This window comes from Podarcis bocagei (genome assembly GCF_964188305.1).
Source record: "Podarcis bocagei genome assembly, chromosome: 16".
In the NCBI taxonomy this organism is placed as follows: domain Eukaryota; kingdom Metazoa; phylum Chordata; class Lepidosauria; order Squamata; family Lacertidae; genus Podarcis; species Podarcis bocagei.
Genome location: NC_138142.1, coordinates 14152724 through 14174791, shown reverse-complemented (window position 1 = coordinate 14174791; position 22068 = coordinate 14152724). Strand labels below are relative to the sequence as shown.

General features: G+C 47.3%; 1 protein-coding gene across 1 annotated transcript in view; it reads right to left on the bottom strand.

Moving 5' to 3' along the window:
• Positions 1 to 22068, bottom strand: part of PPIL2 (peptidylprolyl isomerase like 2) — a 76029-nt gene that overhangs the window by 13600 nt on the left and 40361 nt on the right. The window contains exons 13-16 of the mRNA XM_081174973.1: positions 14351 to 14440; positions 12742 to 12775; positions 1816 to 1933; positions 966 to 1022 (exon numbers count right to left, since the gene is read on the bottom strand). Of these exons, the coding sequence (XP_081031099.1) occupies positions 966 to 1022; positions 1816 to 1933; positions 12742 to 12775; positions 14351 to 14440 (299 nt within the window). The remainder of the gene's footprint in view (positions 1 to 965; positions 1023 to 1815; positions 1934 to 12741; positions 12776 to 14350; positions 14441 to 22068) is intronic.

The window sequence follows — 22068 nt, the reverse complement described above, 5'->3', positions numbered from 1 at the left end:
GGCACAATTCAAACAATAAAGTTAGTTTCAATTTACTCCTTTTTAAACGCAGAAGGAGACATTGGAAACAATGTATTTCTCTTCTTTAACTTACTGTCAACAAACGATCTATTCACAGTCAATGAACATATCCAAAACTTCAGTCCTACTAGCAGCCCGTTTCCAGGTTCAGAGCGGTGGTAATTTGACTTTCTTCACTCTCTCCTGCAGGCTTGTGCAGTCTAAAAATTCCCCCCTCTCCTCCTGCTTCCAAGGGGGGTTTGATGATTTTAGCCGATGGAAGTTTAATCCTTTATGGAAAGCTTTCCAAGACTTTAGCTTGCAGCTTGTTTTGCTCCAGTCTATTTACAAAAGGGGGAGGCAGACTTCCTGTTTGAAACCTCCCCATTTCGGCACCAAATTAAGACGTTTAAAAATCCAATTTTCCGTTCTACTCACAGGTAGTTGTTTTAAAATCGAATTGTCCACAGGAAAAAGTCAGCGCTCTCCGGCAACAGCAATGCGGCTTCACTCCATGAAAGAAGCAGTCAATTCGCAGCACCACGCCACTCACCCCACGTCGCTCCGGAAACTGGGTTTCCCCGCGAGTAGGGGAGGCGCAAAAGGTGCCAGCCGAATCCCACGTTCACAGGCTTCACCCGCCTGTGATTTTTTGTGGGTCCCCGCCTTCGCCGTGGCGGTCAGACCCTAATTTCCACGAAGCGAATTCCTCCCAGTCAGAGGAATTCAGCCATTACCGGAGGTGCTAACCCGGAAGTCCCCATCCATCCTCCAACCTTGCAAGGCGGGTTAGACTGAAAGGCAGGGAATGAGCCCAAGGCTCTCCAGTGGAGCTATTGTGGCATAGCTGGAGATCAAACGCAGGTCTCCCCAGTCCTAACCACTCTAACTACACCAGCTATTTATCTGCTGCCCAAGTACATAGGAAAACATGGTGTATGTTGCAATAAACTTGTTTCTTTTACCTTCCAAACACTGTGTGTTTCCTGTCCAGGTATGCACAGGATCGGAATGTGATGAAGCTGGAGAGAGGGAAAAACACACAGACCTTACAAACCTGCCACAGAACACATCAATATTTCATATATATATACTCTCATGTTTGGTTACGCTGCCATTTCTACGGGGATATTTATCACTCCTGTTATACAAAAATCTCCAAATGGGTCCGAACTTCAATGTCTAAAACTCCTGGTAGAGGATAAGGATCTAGAGATCACGCTAAGGGTGGCCAAATTCTGTGCGACTGCCATAAAACGTAGGGAACAAGCTGTACTACCAAAATGATTAAGGTTTCAAATGACAATTCTAGGTTATATTTTAGTGATCAAGATTTAATATATATTTTTTAACTGCCGCTATATCTGTATTGTCTCTGTTATACTCAATTTCAATTCACACACACACACACACACCCTGGAGAATTTCAAAGACAGAAGCCAGAAGGCAAAAAATTAGGGGAGGGGTTCCCCATCCTGGTGGTGTTGGACTACAACTACCATCAGCCCTAGTAAGTGTGGTTAATGGGTTGTGGATGATGGGAGTTGTAGTCCAACAACCCACGGTAAAACGACAGATTCCTCACAAGTATTCTACCTTTCCATTAACAGCCTTTCAGGTTGCTTACAGGAAAATTAGAATTGTGCAAAGGGCAAACAAGAGGATTAAAAGCAGTAACAGGATCGCGTAAGCCTTAAAAACAGGTAAGAGAGGCTGTGAAGGGTGAATCTGTTAGACCCAGCCCCAAGCTTTTCACAGAATTCTGCATGCTCCTTAAATGGGTTTGAGATAGAGGAGAGCCAAGCAACTACTCACAACTGGGACTTGTTATTGTTGGGTCCGGTATTAGCCATGCTGAGGACGCCACGTCCTGTGTGGGACAGGTTGGGCTTGAACTCATCTTTGAAAGGCTTCCCCCAATATGACTCTCCCCCTGAAATAAACATTATTATTATTACTGTAAGTCCACACCTGGTCACACCAAGTCCCAAACACACAGGCACAAGGTATGTCAAAATGCCACAAGGAAAGGTTGTGCCATACCGAGACAAGCCGCTGGTCCATTTAGCTCAGCACTGACTCTCCCCAGCAAAACCCGCCTGGCAACTTTGCTGACACCAGGTTAGAGACTTGTTTTTTTCTCCCTGGGCTTTTGCTATTGCTGTGTTGCAAGCAATCCCAGAAGCTGCTATGAGGGACTGTTTTGCAAGACGGGCGGCTGTCCCGAGCACACCCAGCCCAACGAGGAAAAGCTTTTTGGAAGTGTATTTCTTTATTGGCAAAGCACCACCTGCCTAGGTGATCTACTTCTGCAGTCCCACACTCCAATCCAGACAGTTGACCCCCCCCCCAATTTTTTAATTCATTTTATAACACAACTAAACAACGCAAACGGAAAAACAAACAATACAAACAAATTCTTGCCTTATTTTTTCTAAACATTGTTAGGTGGGCTTCCCCAAGTCCCCCCTATCTGATTTTCATTTTACCTCAGCTTTAGCAGTTTACATAATCATAATTTTTAACCATTTTTTTTAATCACACTTACTTTTACCATTAAAAATCTTCACATTTTATCACTTACAAATAATACTATTTTAAAATACACTATCTTCTACTTCTAACCCTACAGCGTGTATCCACTTCCGAAGCTATTCTAAGATTTAAATATTAACATATTTTTTTTCAAATATTCTTTAAATGTCTTCCAATCTTCTTCCACCGTCTCTTCTCTCTGGTCTCAGACCAGTCTTCTCTCTGGTCTTCAGTCCAGACAGTTGAAGCAACAGCGCAACCAAGCCCCTTTCAGCTTACCAAAAACCCCTTGTCTGAGGCGGTCTGCGCAAACTCTCAGCGATTCCAGCTAGTCCCATCCCTTCAAGCCCCGCCTTGTGCGTAGAGACCGCGGAGGGGAGGATAGGAGACATTCCAAAGGCATGGCTTTCCCGGAGACCACGGCAGCCTCTTCCGCCTCTGAGATTCCCTGCAACTCTTCTCCCGCCTCCTTTCTGTCCCGACTGTCTCAGGCTGCCTGGTCTCTTCCCCTTGGGTCCCCACTTCCACAGCACCTGCCTCATGGGTGGCACAGAACCCCACCAATTGTGGGCCCCTTCCCCATGATTGTCCTCGTATTTGCCAGCTTGCACATCCTCTCCCCTGCCTGCACATTCCCCGACCACTTTGGACTCCTGTCCAGCCCAGACATTGGTGCCATTCTGATAACGTAAGGATCGGCCAGAGCCGGCCCAGTCATTAGGCAAGGTGAAGCTGCCGCTTCAGGCAGAAGAAGTTGCATAGGTGGCACACCCGCAGATGTCCCTCCGTCCCCCACTCCTCTTCCACTGGCAAGAGAAATGCTGGCAATTTTGGGCAAGATTCAGTCTATTTTGGATGTGGCAAAGCAGGACACACCACCCGTGGGATAGGTTTCTTGGAGGGTAAGCTCATTTTTTTATGCATACAAGTGGGAGCGGTGACCCAATGCTGCAGCACTGAGTGCTCTGGGCTCTACGTCCCATCCAGCCATGCCTTCTTCCAGGACACTCCATTCCTCCTCCCACCAGTTCAAACTAAGTGTTGGCATTCCATGGCCAGTGAGGATGTTCAGTAGTCAATGAGCAGTTTGTGTGCCCTTCTACCGATTATAAATGAGAACTTCTGCAAACCTTCCCCATGCCTGCAAATGCCTCTCTCGTTTGTAGATGGTGGCTGTCTGGGCTACATAAAGCAGAACAGGCTAGACTGCTACCCTCCGTGTTACATTGCTGGACCAAATCTCAGCAGCTCTGCAAAACCAGTAGTCTGGGATGATCGGAGCTGCAGTCCCACAACATCCAGAGAGTCACAGGGTAGCTAGTCCTAAAACAACAGACAGCCCCCTGGGAGAATGAGCTTGCTATCTGCCTTGTTGAATTCCACTGGGATCACGGAAGCTTCTGCTCCAAAGGTGGCCATTATCCATCTCCCAGAACCCTCATGGGGCATATGCAGCTGCCCCCCAAATCTCCAACCTCCCTCCGATTCATGTGGGACTTGCACTGCTGCAGCTTTGAGCCCTCTAAGGAGCTGGTCCCCACCTTGAGCAGAGACAAAAGGGAACCTCAGGTTGAGTGCATGCAGCTCATCTGCTTTGGGCTCCTCACTTTCATGTTATTTATGACAGATGTGACATTTTCATTTTCCTCCAGGACTATTCCTAATCAGGAGAGAACATTCTGAGATGAGTCACTCCCAGAGCTATACAGTCGATTTCTCTCCCCCCTCCCCACACTTTGCATCATTACCAGAAACAAAACACCAGAAAACGCATCTGCAACAAGCAGAGAAGGTAGCTTGGCTTGCAGAACAACCTTAGTGATCCTCTGGAGGAATCGCATCACTGGCGGAACAGCCGCTTCCAAAAGCCTCTGCTGTACTCAGGAGGCTTTCAGAACACGTAGGCTGCAAAGTGAGCAGGGGAGAAGAATCCAAGGGAAGGGATAGGGAGAAGCAGACCAGAAGCTACTGGCAATGGAGTCTGCTCTATTGGGGAAACGGGGCTCAGCCCCGTCCACCTTTGTCTCGATCCCTTCCAATCCTTCTTTTACTTAGGGGGTGGCAGAGGCTGCCTGCTTCCTCTTTAGCCTCAGTATTGCTTTTGTACAGTTCAGTGGTACCTCGGGTTAAGTACTTAATTTGTTCTGGAGGTCCGTTCTTAACCTGAAACTGTTCTTAACCTGAAGCACCGCTTTAGCTAATGGGGCTTCCCGCTGCAGCACGATTTCTGTTCACATCCTGAAGCAAAGTTCTTAACCTGAGGTACTATTTCTGGGTTAGCGGAGTCTGTAACCTGAAGCGTATGTATCCCGAGGTACCACTGTACTTTCCATCAGCAAGCAGGGGGCATGGGCAGTGCATGGGGAGGGGCATGGCCTGATGCCAAGGCTGGGCGACGAGGGCAGGTCAGCTGCCTGGTGCTCCCTCACCTACCTACCAGGGCACTGCTGCCCAGGTGAAGAGTCCCCCCCTTCCTCGGCTTGGGGAAGGAGGCAGCAGGGCTCCAGGATCCTGCCAGAGCATCCCTAAGCTGGGCAAATGCTTCCTGGGCTTGGGAAAATAGGCACGATGCTCTGATGGGGTCCGAGAGCCCTCCCTCCTCCGCCCCCCCAATACAGCAATTTAACACGGATTTTACTGTCTAACGAGCCCATAGATCCATAAAATGAAGGCAATAATCAATGTACTGTACTATAAAATAAATAAGACAGTATTGTAGATTTAAAAATAACATTTTTTTCTCCTTACGTGCACTGAGGGTGGGTGGGCTTACCTGGCTACAAGCTGGGGGTAGGGCAAGGGTCAGGAAAGAACTGATTCACTTTGGCCAGGGTCACTTTTTTCTTTTTCTTCTCTGGACTTCCTCAGGTTAGTTCCTTGGTTAGTTCCTTGGCGGGGTTTGGGGCTGCAGTGTGCCCTGCTGTGCCTCTTGCAGGCGGCACCTCTTCCACAGCTTAGGAGTGGGATGGGGGCCCTCTCCCCAGCGGCAGAGGCCTCAGCACTGCTCCGCAGCCGGCCGGGTGAGCTCCGGGCTGCTGGCAAGGCCTCTGTTCATATCTAGAGGAAAGCTCATAAGTTGAAGCACCTACCTAAGGTTGTAACTGGAAACGTATGTAAGTAGAGCCATATGTAAGTTGAGGTTCCACTGTATAAGGCAGCATTTCTCAACCTGTGGGTCCCCAGATGTTGCTAAACTACAACTCCCATCACCCCTAGCTAGCAAGGCCTGAGCTCAGGGATGATGGGAGTTGTAGTCCAATAACATCTGGGGACCCACAGGTTGAGAACTGCTGGTATAAGGAGTGAAGTATCTTTTCTGGTATCCTGCTCACAAGGTAGGTGGCATTATGCAACCAACTCCTTCAACTTTTCCAGTTAGCGAGCTGACGGCAGGGCAATTCTTCAAGCAGCAGTCTAGCACTGTAGCCATAGTCTGCCCCACAGAGCAGCCGAGCGGCTGCATTCTGCACCGGCTGCAGCTTCCAGGCCAACCTCAAGGGCAGCCCCACTTAAAGCACACTGCAGCAATCTAACTGGGAGAAGACCTCCAGTGCCTGGAGGGCAGTAGCCTAGCTATTCTGGGCTAGAAATGGCCCTCTCTTACAGAGCACAGTGACTGGCTGGCCACATAAGAGATGAGATACCAATCTTTTAGGTATCCTAAAATAGTGACTTTTAAATAGAAGGAGCGGGTGAGGAACACAAAAATAAATTATGTGTTTGTGTGTGTGCAGGGTGGGAGTACTGGGGTGGGGGGAAGAGACAGGCGTTTGCAATGCTTCCTCCCCAGAGATATTGAAGCGGCCATGCATTCTCCAGACTGCTTCTCAAAACCATAGCAACTCAGCTCTGTTGCCACGGAAAAGATGTGCTCTCCCTTGCGAGCTTGATGCTTGCCACAGGGGCCTGTTAAAATAACAAAACCTGCAATATTCCAAACAAAAGGTGTAGGTGGGAAACGCATCATGCATGGCAATTTCAAAATGAATTGCCACTTTACTTAGTTGGGTGGAAGGGGAGGCGGATGTGAAGGAAGGGGATTGGGCGAATGAAGTGGGAGGGCTTCTTGTTCAGCCAACCGGCAGCTTGCTTTCGTTCTCCCTTGTGACACTGGGGTTAACCCACACTGTAGGTGTTTGTAACAATCCCCCAGACGGCCTCTTTGTTAAAGGAAAGGTGGCTTCAGTGGGGCTGGGGTGGCTTTTGAGCTGAAAAACAGCAAAAGATGAGGAGCTTAACCCTCTCCCCGTTATCTGCTTTTCTCCTCCAAATTGGCCTCCCAAGTGTTCCAGCCACTGGCGGAGGAAGAGGAGTGGGGGGGGAGCGCACTGCCCCTGGCAGCACGATCCCGATGGGGTGCCATCGTGGCTGCCCCCCTGCGCAGGGCGCCACACCCCCACAGGTGGTGTGCTATGCCCCCAGGACCCACACCAGTTCCACCCCTGCCTGCTCTCTGCCCCCCCAGTGCTGGAGCATGAAGCTCCGCCACTGGTTCCAGCGGCATGTTTTTTTCTTTGCAGAAAGGGAGGGGTCCCCCAAATGGGAATCCCAAGGGGGCTTGGAAGTTCCCCCAGATGTTAATGAAAGGTTTCAAACTTATGAATGCTGCCACTAAACTAGCCTTGAGTTAATTTATGCTATCTCCACTTCAGTGCACCTCACCTGTAAAAAGGGACTATTCACTGAATGCTTTTGAAGCTCTCTTGGTGCATTTTTAGTGTTTGGTGCAAGAACTGCAAGCTCAGGTGTGGATTTGTTCCTGTATACACAGGTCACTTAGGAATATGGTGCCTGGGGTGCAGCGTGTAATTCTGATCCCCTGTGCTGCCATTTTGAGACTTTCCTTAGCTGGCAAAAGATGGGGTGCTAGTAAAAACTAAAAATCCAAGGTAGAGTAGTTGTTGTGTTGGTCTACAGGGGATTGGGGGGAAATCAAAATTCCACTTAAGGCCACCACTGCCACCTTTATTTGGACGACAACAACAAGAATAATAATCACAAAGAGCAAGGGTTTCATGTTCTCCCTTGGAAAGTGGGCTGCAGAATAAGGAAGGAGACAAAACCAGCTGCTGGCTACCTCAGCCCATGGTAGAATACCCAACTCACTGCTTTTGTGTACCCAGTTAATTTAAAATGTAAGAGGTGGTGATGGCCAATGGGCATAATTAAGTGAGTTGGGAGTTGATTTGAAGGGTGATGTGTGTGAATAGGAACTGCCCTGGAGAAGAGCCATAACTCGGAGGTAGAGCATCTCTAAGCAGGAATGTCCCCTGCCCAATAACCTGGCAAAACACAGTCAGCCAGTGCCTACAACAGGGGTCTGCAAACTTTTTCAGCAGGGGGCCGGTCCACTGTCCCTCAGACCTTGTAGGGAGCCAGACTATATTTTTTTTTGGGGGGGAGAACGAATTCCTATGCCCCACAAATAACCCAGAGATGCATTTTAAATAAAAGGACACATTCTACTCATGTAAAAACACGAGGATTCCCGGACCGTCCGTGGGCCGAATTCAGAAGGCGATTGGGCCGGATCCGGCCCCCGGGCCTTAGTTTGCCTACCCATGGCCTACAATATGAAACTAGATGAACTGATGGTTTGACTCAGTACAAGGTAGTTTCCTGTGTTGATTTGGGTAGCAAATAATTTATTTGGAAGGTATTTGGATGGGGAGTCTATTGGCTTGTGTTTTGTGGAATTTAAATTCTAGCCTCATTTCCTGAATTTTTATCTATACTTACAAATTAGCAAATGCATCATCATCATTATTAAGAAAACACAAATTCATACAAGCTTGTGTTCTCTTTCTCAATGGCGCACGTCCGTCCTCTGCTTCGGTGCAATGCCTAAGCGGGCACCTGAGATTGCCTGGTCGCCACACAGTGGCACTTCCCAGCCTTGCTTGTGGATTGGCATGGCAGTTAAACCCATTTAATACATTGCAGAGGGAGCCTCGGGGCAAATCCTCCCTAGTTTCTGGAAATGGAAGTCTCTGAGCTTTTATCTCTCTCCCTCTCTGTGAGACAGGGAGCACAGCGCACATTACAGCAAATCCTTAAGACCGATTACAACAAGGAATTTCAAATGCCACATGACTTGTTAAGATAAAGGAATATTTCTAGTCTGGCTGCAATGTAAATCAGGCTTGCCTCAGGACTGAAATACTGAATTAGATTAAGAGGAAGGTAGCATTCTGATTGCTTCTTCTAAGAACGCATCTGAAGCTTCCCTCTTAAGCAGCTGCATAGAGTAAATGGAATCTTAAATAGCTACATACCGTTAAGAGAACCAAAAACAGTATATTGAGCCAGAATGCCACTTATTCCGCAATTGGCAACATAACCACTCCAGTTCTTTAATACTCTTGGTTGTTAATTTTAAATATTCCATGTACCGCACTCCAAAGGTTTAGAATGCGTAACATCTGCTTTAACACACCCTCCCCAAACATATTGTTGGCCTCCATCTGTCCTGAGAGGCAATGTTGTGCGCCTGGGGTGGGGTGTGAAGTCAAACTGCTAAGTGATTTCCCTGGGATGCAAGGCTGGGCAGTGAGTATAGAGGTCCTGGGCTGCCCAGACAACAAGAGCCCACTCTCAGCCTCGCTGATGTGGCCCAAAGGAAAGCAGAGCAATACATTTGGCACCAGCTGGGCTGCAGGAGGCGTACAAGGCGCCATCCAACCATCTTAGGGACTCCATTCCGGATTTGTGTAGAGATTTACTCCTTATACAGTCATACCTCGGGATGAATATGCTTCAACTTAAATATTTCCGGGTTGCACTCTGCGGTGACCCGGAAGTAACAGAGCGTGTTACGTCCGGGTTTCGCTGCTCACGCATGCGCAGACGCTCAAAATGACGTTGCGCGCATGCGCGGAAGCTGTGAAATGCGACCCGTGAACATGCAGACGCACAGTCGTGTCTTACGTTCGCTTCAGGATGAGAACGGGGCTCCGGAACGGATCCCATTCACATCCAGAGGTACCACTGTACAGTGGTACCTCCGGTTACGAACTTAATCTGTTCCGAAGGTCCGTTTGTAACCCGAAACCGCTCGTAATACAAAGCGCACTTTTGCTAATGGCGCCTCCTGCTGCTGCCTCACGACTTCCACTTGCATTCCAGGGCAAAGTTCGCAACAAGGGGCATCAACTTCCAGGTTAGCGGAGCTCGTAACCTGCAGAGTTCACAAGGAGGACGGTACGTAACACGAGGTTCCACTGTATATATTTAATCCACAACTGAAAGCACACTAAAGTTGTAAGTTCTTTAAACTGTAAAAGAGAGTGTCTTGCATAGTTTTTAAAGGGGGAGCAGGGAGAGAACGAAAGGGTCAAATGACCCAGGGCTGTCTTCCGCATACTCTGCAAATGGGAACTACAGTCTAATTTCCCACACTTTCCACGAGTCTCTCGGTCTCTGCTTCTGCCAGCTGATAACCGCAGCAATAACTGAAACCCGACCCCTCAGGGATATTGTAGAGGGGGGGCGGGTAGGGAGGCTGGTAATCTGTGCGCAATCACAGGAACAGGATCCGTGGCAGCACAGAGCAGCCTTCCCTGTACCGGTCGAGAGGGAGATTGCTCTCTTTGTGTCTGTGATTTAGCCACACGGCTCTGAAGCATGCAATAAGAGTGACTCCCCCTAATTCACTCTGAATGATGGTGGCTGCTGGGAAGAGCTCCTTTCCAGAATCGCTTAAGCGGCGGCTTTGCAAAAGTTGCTACGAGCTCTGAGGGAGGGAACTCTGAGGCCCGCTGAGCCAGCAGGCATACTCAAGTCGAATTCAAGGGAAGTGAGCGGAGATGGAAGCAAGATGGAAACGTTGCCCTCAGTGTGAAGATAACTTATCTTCTTCTTTTTAAACAAAAGAAGAATAATGAATCAAGTAAAGTCCCCTTCTGGGCGTTTTATTGGCACTTGCAGTTCGGTTCCCTGCAATTCCTACTACGAGGATTTACAGTTTCCCCCCTCAGGTGCTACTTCTGTCACTGCCCCAAACCAGGGGCCAAACATTTAAAGCACTATGACACCACTTCAAAAAGTCATGGCTTCCCCCCAGAGAATTCTGGGGGCTATAATTGGTTAAGGCTGCCATACCAGAGGTACAATTCCCATAGTGGTTTAAAATTCAACCCCTTTTCACAGAGAACTACGAAGCCACAACTGTTTAAAGTGGTGCCACAGTGCTTTGTGTGTGCAGGCCCAGGAAAGACAGAATCACAGACTTGTACAGCTGGAAGGGCCACAAGGGTCGTCCAGTCCAACCCCTGCAATGCAGGAAACTTTCATCCAACATGGGGCTTGAACCCATGAGCCTGGGATTAAGAGTCTCATGCTCTACCGACTGAGCTACCCAGCCTCATATGCAGTGTGCTACTCCAAAAGTAAGGGACGCAGGTGGCACTGTGGGTTAAACCAAAAAGACTAGGGCTAGCCGATCAGAAGGTGAGCGGTTCAAACGGGTGAGCTCCCGATGCTCAGTCCCAGCTCCTGCCAACCTAGCAGTTCGAAAGCACGTCAAAGTGCAAGTAGATAAATAGGTACCGCTCTGGCGGGAAGGTAAACACCGTTTCCGTGCGCTGCTCTGGTTCGCCAGAAGTGGCTTAGTCATGCTGGCCACATGACCCGGAAGCTGTACGCTGGCTCCCTCGGCCAATAAAGCAAGATGAGCGCCACAACCCCAGAGTCATCCGCGACTGGACCTAATGGTCAGGGGTCCCTTTACTTTTTACTCTAAAAGTAGCCTCAGACTGGAGACTGATCTACCACCCGCTCCTTCCCACATGGATCTGTTGGCACCAGAGCCTGCATCTGAATCCCTAGGAGACACTTCAGCCAGCAGACTCCGACTGGATCGTGGACCCTTTGGGGAAAGAAGGACTGAGCGCTTGACCACACAATGGGCTTTAAAAGACATGTCAGAAAGCACCTGGTCCAAAGAGGTGAGTGGGGAGGCTGAATTTTGCCCACAGGACCCCCAAGCCAGTGAACTAATCAGACAAGTCTTCAGCTTGCTTGATTACATGCCCTGCAAATGTTTGGGTTGGACTAGATCCCTTGGGGGGTCCCTTCCAACCCTATAGTTCTTTGATCTGCTATCTGCGAAAGAACTGTTTGCAACCTGAAAGCATGCAAAGCATCTAGCAAGTCTAACGAGACAGATATTTGACGGCTCTTGCTTGGATGCCTCCGGAGTCACTGATACTAAGAGATAGGACGGGTCAGCTGGGTTCAGGAGAGTACCCTTGAGAACAGTTCCCCACTTCGTTCATGGGGCATCTGCCTTTAGTCTATGCTGTTCTTGACCGCCTTTCAAGGTGTCCATACCAGCAAAGAAAGCAAGGGCAGATCTGGGGGGTGGGCAGGAAGATGCGGGGGGAGTATATGAGGAACAAGAAAACTTTTGTTCTTAACTTCACGAAGCGATTGAGGGACTAATAGCAAGATTGAACTTGGATGGAACCGGCCATTCTTGAGCCAGGAGCAATTCCACAAACATCTCTTTCATTCTGAACATAACGAAGGCCTTGCTTGAAGCCAAAGCATCTCTCTCTGCCCCCCGCCCCCATTCTGCACTTCTCAAAATGACCTTCTCTGGAGTGGGTTGTGGGGAGGCAATGCAGCTAATGCACGGCAAATAATTTAAGAACTGCAGACAGTTTGGGTGAGGTCTGTGGCTCAGAGAGCTGCTGCCAGTCAGTGTTGGGAGTGCTGAACTAGAAAGACCAATGATGTATCTCGGTATTTCGTCCAACAATTAATTCAAGGCATGTGAATCATTACAATTAACCTGAAAACAAATCACATTTCCATTTCCTAAAATCCCAGAGGAAACAAGCTTTAACATTCTATAATGTAACCACTTGGGTTGTCAAGAAAGCAAAGGGCCATCAGGGAATTCCAATTAGTCCCGTTCAGCTTAATGCTTCCGTTCCAATAACCGAAAAATTCACCAAGCACACTTATCCTGCCAATTTGCTTTACCTAAAATAGTCTATCCCCTCCCCTTTCATAAATGGTGGGCAGAAAGATATAAACAGTGCGCTGAGCCTTGCACCCTGAAGTGTTGACTGTAAACAGAAGGGATAAGCAGGCAGCCTGTTGCAACCACTGGCTTAAGGGGTTTCCAGCTTTAAAAGATGGGATTTATTTCAAATCATGAGCGACCCAACTGCAGGTAAGGAATCAACCCAGTTTGCTTACCTGTTCCTGTTCCTGTTGGATCCCCTCCTTGGATCTGTGGAATCAAAAGATATAGAAGGTTTAGGGTGGGAAGAGGTGGGGAGAAAGGATGCAGATGGAATAATTGGGTGCCAAGGAGGCAGAGGCTCTGCTGATGGGCAGACCCTGAGTCAAGGAGCTAGATTACTTGCTGTGGATAGGGTGGTACTCCCTTGGAAGGATCAAGTGTGCAGTCTGGGGGTACCCTGTATTCAGCTCTGTCATTGGTTGGCCACCATGAGAACAGGATCCTGAGCTAGGTGGGCCACTGGCCTGATCCAGCAGGTTCTTCTTATGTTCTAATGCAGCTGACTTTTAGAAGACATCTGAAGGCAGTCCTGTTTAGGGGAGTTTTTATTGTCTGATGTTTTATCGTGTTTTTAATACAGTGGTACCTCGGAAGTCGAACGTAATCTGTTCCGGAAGGACGTTTGACTTCCGAAGCGTCTGATTTCCAAGGTGCGGCTTCTGATTGGCTCTTGCAAATAGGAAGAGCCAATCGGAAGCTGCTTGTCTGCCACGTCGGATGTTCGGCTTCCAAAAAACGTTTCAAAACCAGAACACATCTGGCTGGGCAGGGTTTAAATAATAAATATGTTGTTGTTGTTGTTGTTTGTTGTTTGTTGTTGTTGTTGTTATTATTATTATTATTATACTATCAAGGAAATGGGACCCTTGTTTCCTCTCTTGTCTTCGCTCTAGTTATCCCCACAACAGAACCGATGGACAATGTGTGGGTTGTGTGGAACTGATGAATATGCAGTGGCAATTTCATGTGCTAAAAGGTGATTACTGCTATATCTACCGTATTTTTCGCTCTATAACACGCACCCGACCATAACACGCACATAGTTTTTAGAGGAGGAAAGTCCGTAGGCATGCCACCCGTAGGCATTCCCTCCATAACACTCACAGACATTTCCCCTTACTTTTTAGGAGGAAAAAAGTGAGTGTTATGGTGCAAAAAATACGGTATATCCCTCCATTCCTCCAAGGAGCTCAAGGTGGCAGACATTGCTCTCTCCTTCTCCATTTCTCTTCTCCTCGCAGAAACCCTGTGAGGTAGGTTAGGCTGAGAGATAGAGACTGGCCCGAGGTGAGCCCAGAGAGTGGAGATTCGAAAGCTGGTCTTTGGGGTCCTGGTCTGGCACTCTAAGCACCAAGTCACTTAGAGCAATGCAGTTCAGAGTCTGGCCTTTCATATCGCCCAGTGAACCCAAGTTTCAAATGTCACAAGCCATGGAGTCTGAATGAAAACTGAGCGATGACAACATTCTTCCTTTCTGAGTGCTTGGAAACGGCTGATGACAGCCTGACTTATTCAACGCAGGTTGCTAGGCAATCAGATGTTGCTCTTACTCCAGAAAAGCGATCTTGTTCTCAAGGAATATTCTCTTTCTATTAACGTCAGCCTTATTTTTTTGTCTGTGGCAAATTCTAGTCCAGAAGGAGATTTGGAAAAAAACACAAAACACACACAAAAACCCCACAAAGAGTGAAAATTAATGCCTCTTGACATAACTATAGTTTTCTGCTCTGGTCATAAAACACTGGAGACAAAAAAGCTTTATCCCCCACTCCCAATACTCACCACAAAATTACGAATTGATCTGTGAAAAATAGTCCCGTCGTAGTAATTTTTCTTGCACAGTTTAATGAAGTTTTCACAGGTTTTAGGAGTCTGGAAAATAATAAAAAAGCATTAGGCAGTTGTAATTAAAGAATGTCTTTCACACAGTCAAAACAATGATTATGTGTTTCCATTCTTCTTTTTAACACCCATTGTATCACACACACAATGACGCATTACCTGGCTGGAATTGTTCCGGTCTAATTTACCAAGCGAAACAATATTTCTACGCAGGTCTCAACGTATTCCCCCCCCCAACAATATTGTAGACTATTTCCCATCAAACTAGCGCTAACATGTCCCTGTTCTTTATTCCCTCCTGCCATCTTTCTATTTTACCATTTCAACAGCAATTTCTTTTCGGACGAAGTTGTACTAAACCTAGGCAAACTGCAGTTCAGATGAACTCATGAACTGCACCTGATGTTTCCCCTCCTGGAACTTTAAGAACCAAAGACAAGTCCTGCTGGGTCAAATCAAAGGCCCATCTAGTACAGTAATCTGTTCTCAAAGTAGTCTCTACTAGACACCGGTGGGAATCCCCAAACCGGGACGTTGAGTGCAATAGCACCCTACTTCCTGATCTTCCACAGCAATAGAATTCAGAGGCATAGTACCACTGATCTTGCTAAATTCAATAGGCCTGTAGGAAAAGAGGCAATCTTTCAAATATTTGTATGGTGGTAGATTCAAGTTTGGAAGAAAAGCAATGACAAACCTAGACAGCATCTTAAAAAGCAGAGACATTACTTTGTCAACAAAGGTCCGTATAGTAAAAGCTATGGTTTTCCCAGTAGTGATGTATGGAAGTGAGAGCTGGACCATAAAGAAGGCTGATCGCCAAAGAATTGATTCTTTTGAATTATGGTGCTGGAGGAGACTCTTGAGAGTCCCACGGACTGCAAGAAGATCAGACCTCTCCATTCTGAAGGAAATCAGCCCTGAGTGCTCACTGGAAGGACAGATCCTGAAGCTGAGGCTCCAATACTTTGGCCACCTCATGAGAAGAGAAGACTTCCTGGAAAAGACCCTGATGTTGGGAAAGATGGAAGGCACAAGGAGAAGGGGACGACAGAGGACAAAATGGTTGGAGAGTGTTCTTGAAGCTACCAGCATGAGTTTGACGAAACTGTGGGAGGCAGTGGAAGACAGGAGTGCCTGGCGTGCTCTGGTCCAGGGGGTCACGAAGAGTCGGACACGACTAAATGACTAAACAACAACAACAAGATTCAAGTACCAGCGCACAACTACATAATTCTCTACCACAAGATGTAGTGATGGCCAACCACTTGGGTGGCTTTTAAAAAATTACAGAAGTTCATAGAGGATATCAATGGCTGCTAGTCTTTATGGCTGTATTATTTCCTCCAGGATCAGAGTTGCCATGTCTCTGAATACAAGTCACTGGGAAACAACAACAGAAGATGGGCAATTGGGCTTCCTGGAGGCATCCAACTGGCTACAGTGGAAAACGCGTCTCTGGATCCGACAGGCCTCTGGTCTGATCCAGCGGGGGATTCTTTGTACATTCTTACAAGCACAACTAACTGTCTAACTGGATGACTCTGTTTTTAAGTGGTGAATGATGGCATAGTTGAAAGGGCAGATAAAGCAAGTATGTTCATTTTTGTCTGTGAATCAAAAAGAAAATAAGCAGCTTTTAGCAATAGCTGGTGCACAGCCTGTGATTCTTTTTTTAAAAAGTAGCAACACAGTTGGGGCAATAAACACATTTTGCAATGGCTCTCTTAAAAGGCAAGGAGGGGAGGAATTAAATTAGCTCGAAGTCGAAGTGCCTGTGAGAATACAAAGTCCCACTTCAGCATTCTAGAAACCAATAACAAAACCTACCAGAGGTTGATAAGAGACAAATTGCTTCTTTACTTTGGAACTATTTTGTGGGCTGCAGCTTGGTAAATGAGGACAACCACTTCCCTGCAATTCCCCCCCTTCCTCCTGTAAAAAGCTATCAGTGCGTTCCCATGGCCACTGCGTGCATCGCGCGAGGCAGACAATGCTCGGGCAAGCAAGTGGTTTCTTAGCAACCTTATCAGAACGAAGCGCGGTTAGAAACCAGCCCAGGTTTCTTTTCCCTGTCGGAAAGAGAAGCCAATTTCATCCTTCCAGCAGGTACAGAAGTGACACCTTCATTCCTTAATTACGTAACAATCTTATGCTCTGAATCTTTACTTTACTTTCTTTCAAAGCAACAACAACCCAGCTGTCACTATATACAGTGGTGCCCCGCAAGACAAATGCCTCGCAAGACGGAAAACTCGCTAGACGAAAGAGTTTTCCGTTTTGGAGGTGCTTCGCAAAACGAATTTCCTATGGGCTTGCTTCGCAAGACGACAATGTCTTGCGAGTTCCTGCTGGTTTCCCCCCCCCCTTTTTCTAAGCCGCTAAGCCGCTTATCAGCTGATCCGATCAGCAGATAAGCCGCTAAAAGCCGCTAATAGCGCTAATCCTTCAATGGGCTTGCTTCGCAAGACGAAAAAACCGCTAGACAAAGAGAATCACAGAACGGATTCTTTTCGCCTTGCGAGGCACCACTGTAATTGGACCCCACCTGAGAGTGTCCATAAGGAAGGAGACAATTTTGGTAGGGGGGTCCCGAGTCATTTAGGACTTTAAATGTGCTGTAACAAGCACCTTGAATGAGGCCCACAAATGAACTGAGAGCGGTTTTAAAACGGGGTTGCATGAGATCTAAACGGAACCTCAGCCAGGAATCTGGTTGCTGCTTTTTGAACCAGCTGAAGTTTTTGAAGTCACCTTCAAGGGCACCCCATAGAAAAAGTGCATTGCAATAATCCAGTCTGGGAATTAGCAGAGCAGTACTGTGGTCAAATAATCTTTGTCCAAGAGGGGTCATAACTGGTTGAATTCAGGAGCACCCCTAAGCTGTGAACCTGCTCCTTTCAGTACAACCCCACCCAGTGGCTCCTAGCGATGGTGTCTATGTCCTACCTCCACTGAATGCCACTCGCTGGAAAGCACAGGTGAGGAGAGCGCTGCTGCACTCAAGACCTGTCTACAGGCTTCCTGTAGGCATCAGGTTGGCCACTGTGAGAACAGAACGCTGGACTAGATGGGCCTTTGGCTTGAGCCTGCTGCACGGCTTTTCTTATGTTCTTGTATACCATCTTTCTAAACCTCTAACTATTGATATCCTAGCTATTTCTCACTTATACAGTCATGCTCAAGCAATGACATCTGAATCTTTAGGTATGAATCAAGACAAGCATATGTACCTTACTGATGCGCCAACCAGGGATATCCCGTTCTTATATCAATGGCATTTATTTTCCACATTTTTTTTAAAGCGTTTATTAATTTTCCAATAAGAACATCTAATTAACATATATCAAATCCAATCCAATCCAATCTTCCACATTTTATTAATTTTATTATTCCACATTTTATTATTTATTAATAAAGTAGTATCTTAGCTTCTAATACCAACAGATGCCGATATTAAGCCATGATCATCAGCCCACCTGTCAGTCCTTATTCCTGCTACCTTTAATCAACCAACCAACCAACCAACCAACCAACTAATTATAGCCTGTAGCCTCATTAAAATACAGCCGTGTGGAATGCAACATGATAAACAGCAACAATGCAATAAAATCAACAAAAGCATCAATCAATAAAGATTGGTTGGCAATAATGAAACCCTCATTTCAAAGGTCTGTTTGAATACAGTTTTCAGAAGGGGTCCAAAAACAGGCAGGGATAATTCCTGTTAAACCTCTACTGGCAGGGACTTCCACATGGAAGGCTTGCCACACTACAGAGGAAGGGTCTGGAACATGGAGTTTAGGTTCCATCTAGGTCTACTCTACTGTGTGTGTTATAATCTTCAGTGTTCCCCTATGTTTGTTGTTTTAATTTAAAAAACTCAGTGCAAGAAAGAAGACTAGAGCAAAACATCTCCCTGATGTGCTGGTTTTTTGTTTGTGCAAAGGTTTCTTTTTTAAAAAAGTAAATGGGAGCATTAAAAAAAAAAGACACCCCCCCCACCCACTGGTTGAAGTGGTACAGTCAATTCTTGCCACCTTGGTCTACTACTATCGTTCTACTGCGCATGTGCAGGCCAGGAGTGCTTCATCAACTCTCAGGGGTCAAAAGAGAGTGATATGCTCACACCTGTGTTATCACATCGCCACCATCATCAACACTGCGACGGATTTTTACATCTCTTGGATTTCAAATGGCTTTAAGCTGCTTTGGGAGCCAATCTTAACGGAAAAGCATGCGCAAGTCAATGAAACAGGCAAGCCTCGCTTGCAGCCAGAAGGCTGCTCAAGCCAGACAAAATCCATGTATTCGCAGACATGCCAAGTCTACTGATTTTAGCATTTTCACAAGCCGACTACTGACGTGCCTGCCTCTCTGCAGCCCCGCTGCTTTTTTATCGGTTGCCGGGGCTTTCAAAGGCAGAATGTGCCAGCAGTTCAGTCATTAGACCAAGAGCTTTGTTATCTCTGTGCGCCTGGGGGGGCCCTCTCCCCACCCCCTCACTTTCTCCAAGGGGATATTTTCAATCAATTCTGCCCAGCCAGCTGTCAGATACTGTGAGATACTGCAAAACCTTTGGACGTCAAAGATGGGGGGGGGTGATTCAGGACTGGGGGGGGGCGCCTTTCGGCACTACCCAGTCACTGCTCTTCTTCTGTTAGTTACGAGCAGAATTGGAACTGACACTTGGCTGATACGGCTCGTATTCTGCCCAGTCAGGGTTTCCCAAACTTCTGAGTTCATTGACCCCTTGATGAGCTTATAAAAGTTACCATCAACCCCAACCTGAATTCTTAGGATGCTGTTGGACTCCAGTTCCCATCAGTCCCAGTCAGCATGGCCAGCGGAGGGCAATGCCTGGAGGGCCACAGGCTCTGCTTCCCTGACATTAAGGGCTCACACTTGCTTTACAAGTAGGGGTCAGAAACCTCCTCCATCCTGAGCGCCACATTCCCTTCTGGGTATAACCTTCTGGGAGAGCAGGAACATGCCAGTGTGGGCGGGGCCAGAAACAAAAGAGGGCAGAGCCATGGATGCAAATTTTGACTCGAATTTCTACATACAATACTCTCACACAGTGTTAGACACTCAAGAAATATAAACTAGGAGACAAATGGCTCTTTAAGCCAAGGCTACAGTCCCCAGACCCCTTCATGGATCACTGCCTTGCCGTGGCAAAGGGGCTTGAATAACTCAGAGAAGCTATGAACTATGTCATGCAGGGCACCCAAGATGAACAGGTCATAGTGGAGAGTTTTGACCAAACGTGATCCACCTGGAGGAGGAACCGGCAAGCCACTCCAGTATCCCTGCCAAGTAAACTCCATGGACAAAGACAACAGGCATAAAAAGCAATGACAAACCTAGACAGCATCTTAAAAAGTAGAGACATCACCTTGCCAACAAAGTTCCGTATAGCAAAAGCTATGGTTTTCCCAGTAGTGATGTATGGAAGTGAAAGCTGGACCATAAAGAAGGCTGATCGCCAAAAAATTGATGCTTTTGAATTACGGTGCTGGAGGAGACTCTTGAGAGTCCCACGGACTGCAAGAAGATCAGACCTCTCCATTCTGAAGGAAATCAGCCCTGAGTGCTCACTGGAAGGACAGATCCTGAAGCTGAGGCTCCAATACTTTGGCCACTTCATGAGAAGAGAAGACTCCCTGGAAAAGACCCTGATGTTGGGAAAGATGGAGGCACAAGGAGAAGGGGACGAAAGAGGACGAGATAATTGGATAGTGTTGTCGAAGCTATCAGCATGAGTTTGACCAAACTGCGGGAGGCAGTGGAAGACAGAAGTGCCTGGCGTGCTTTGGTCCATGGGGTCACGAAGAGTCAGACATGACTAAACGACTAAACAACAACAACACAGTCACCAAAACGGTAATATCCAGTTGCCAGTTTGGGGGCAAGGCAGGTAAAATACAGCTGATAGAATTCTACAGGATGTGGCATTAGCGTGTAAAAACAGTCAAGATCCAATGATCTCCAGATGGTTGCAAGTGGTCAAAAGCCAGGTGCATAATGTGCCTGACACCTGACTAATTTTGAACACTGCTCACACACCCCTCTTGATCCTCCATCTAAGCAAACAAGAGGCATGGTCAGAGTTGAAGGACCCATTCCAGCCAAGAAAATATATTCCAGGAGGGCATGAAGTGGAGCCAGAAGGAAGTGTGTAGCCTGGGAAAGCCCTAAGGGCCACACAGGGAGACTTGGAGGGCCACATTTGACCTTCAGGTCTGAGATTTGCCACCCCTCCTTTGAGTGCTCACTGTAAAACAGAACATTTTTTCCACACCCACGAGCCGGGTCTGCTTCTCTCAACTGTCCTAGTTTCTCCTCCCCTCGAGATGCTCCATTGGCCCCAAAAAGACATCCTTCAGCAACACCTAACACTTCTTGGCTCATGAATACTTCACAAGTACAGGCCAGGCTCTTCTGTGTAGGCAAAAGGCTGCTTAAAATCTGGCCAGATTTCAACACTATAAAGGCGTGATAACAAGGCCAATAAAAGCTCTCAAGAATGCCATCCTGGAGGACTCTCTGTACAATGACAGCATGGGGATGGACTTGCTTCCCAGGAAATTTAGACCACCACCTGTCCTGCCAAGAACAGAAGCGGCCAGAGAACCAGTACAGCAACCCCTCAACTTATGTGCATTTGACTCCCACGATTTAAGCGTAACCCTTGAAACCAACCCCCTGTGTAAGATGACAGATGACAGATGACTGTACGACTGTACAGTACCTTGGAAGTCAAATGGAATCCGTTCTGGAAGTCCGCTTGACTTCCAAAACGTTTGGAAACCAAGGTGCGGCTTTCGATTGGCTGCAGGAAGCTCCTGCGGCCAATCGGAAGCCGCATCAGAGGTCCAGGTTCCAAAGAACGTTCGAAAACCAGAACATTCACTTCCGGGTTTGCGGCGTTCGGGAGCCAAAATGTTCGAGTCGCAAGGCGTTCATCAACCAAGGTACAACTGTATCTGCATTGTGAAGCCCAGCTAAATAAATGAGGCCCCATCTGCACTACACATTTAAAGCAGTATCAAACCACTTTAAACATTCATGGCTTCCGCCAAAGAATCCTGTGAAACATAGTTTGTTACGGGTGCTGAGAGTCATGAGGAGGCTCCTCCTGCTGCCAGCTCACATAGTTACCTTTCCCAGAGTGGTTTAACAGCCAGACCCTCTTCTCAGGGGAACTCTGGGAACTGTAGATCCAAGAGGGGAATGGCGGCCTCCCGACAACTCTCAGGACCCTTAACGAACAACACTATTTGAGTGGGAAGCCATGTCTTTTCAAAGCAGTATGATGCTGCTTTAAATGCATAGTGCAGATGGTGCCTTACTCAAAACATAGACTGTTCATTCTGGTGCTGTTCCAAATAACTAATACCCTAGTATCCTTTGGCTTTCATCCTCTGCTTTCAATGTGACTCAGCGAATAAAGAGAAAAACTGGTCAGCGTTAAAAACACTTGATGAAGGCTCCTGAGAACCACCCCAGCACAATGTGGTTCCAAAATGTTTGCATCACCCTGCCACATAGCTGACGACTCATCACGTGCTGAGTCGATACCACACAGGCCACCTGCCGCTTGCACCCATCTGGGAGAAAAGCGCAAAGATGGGTGGCTGGAGAAAAAACTGTCC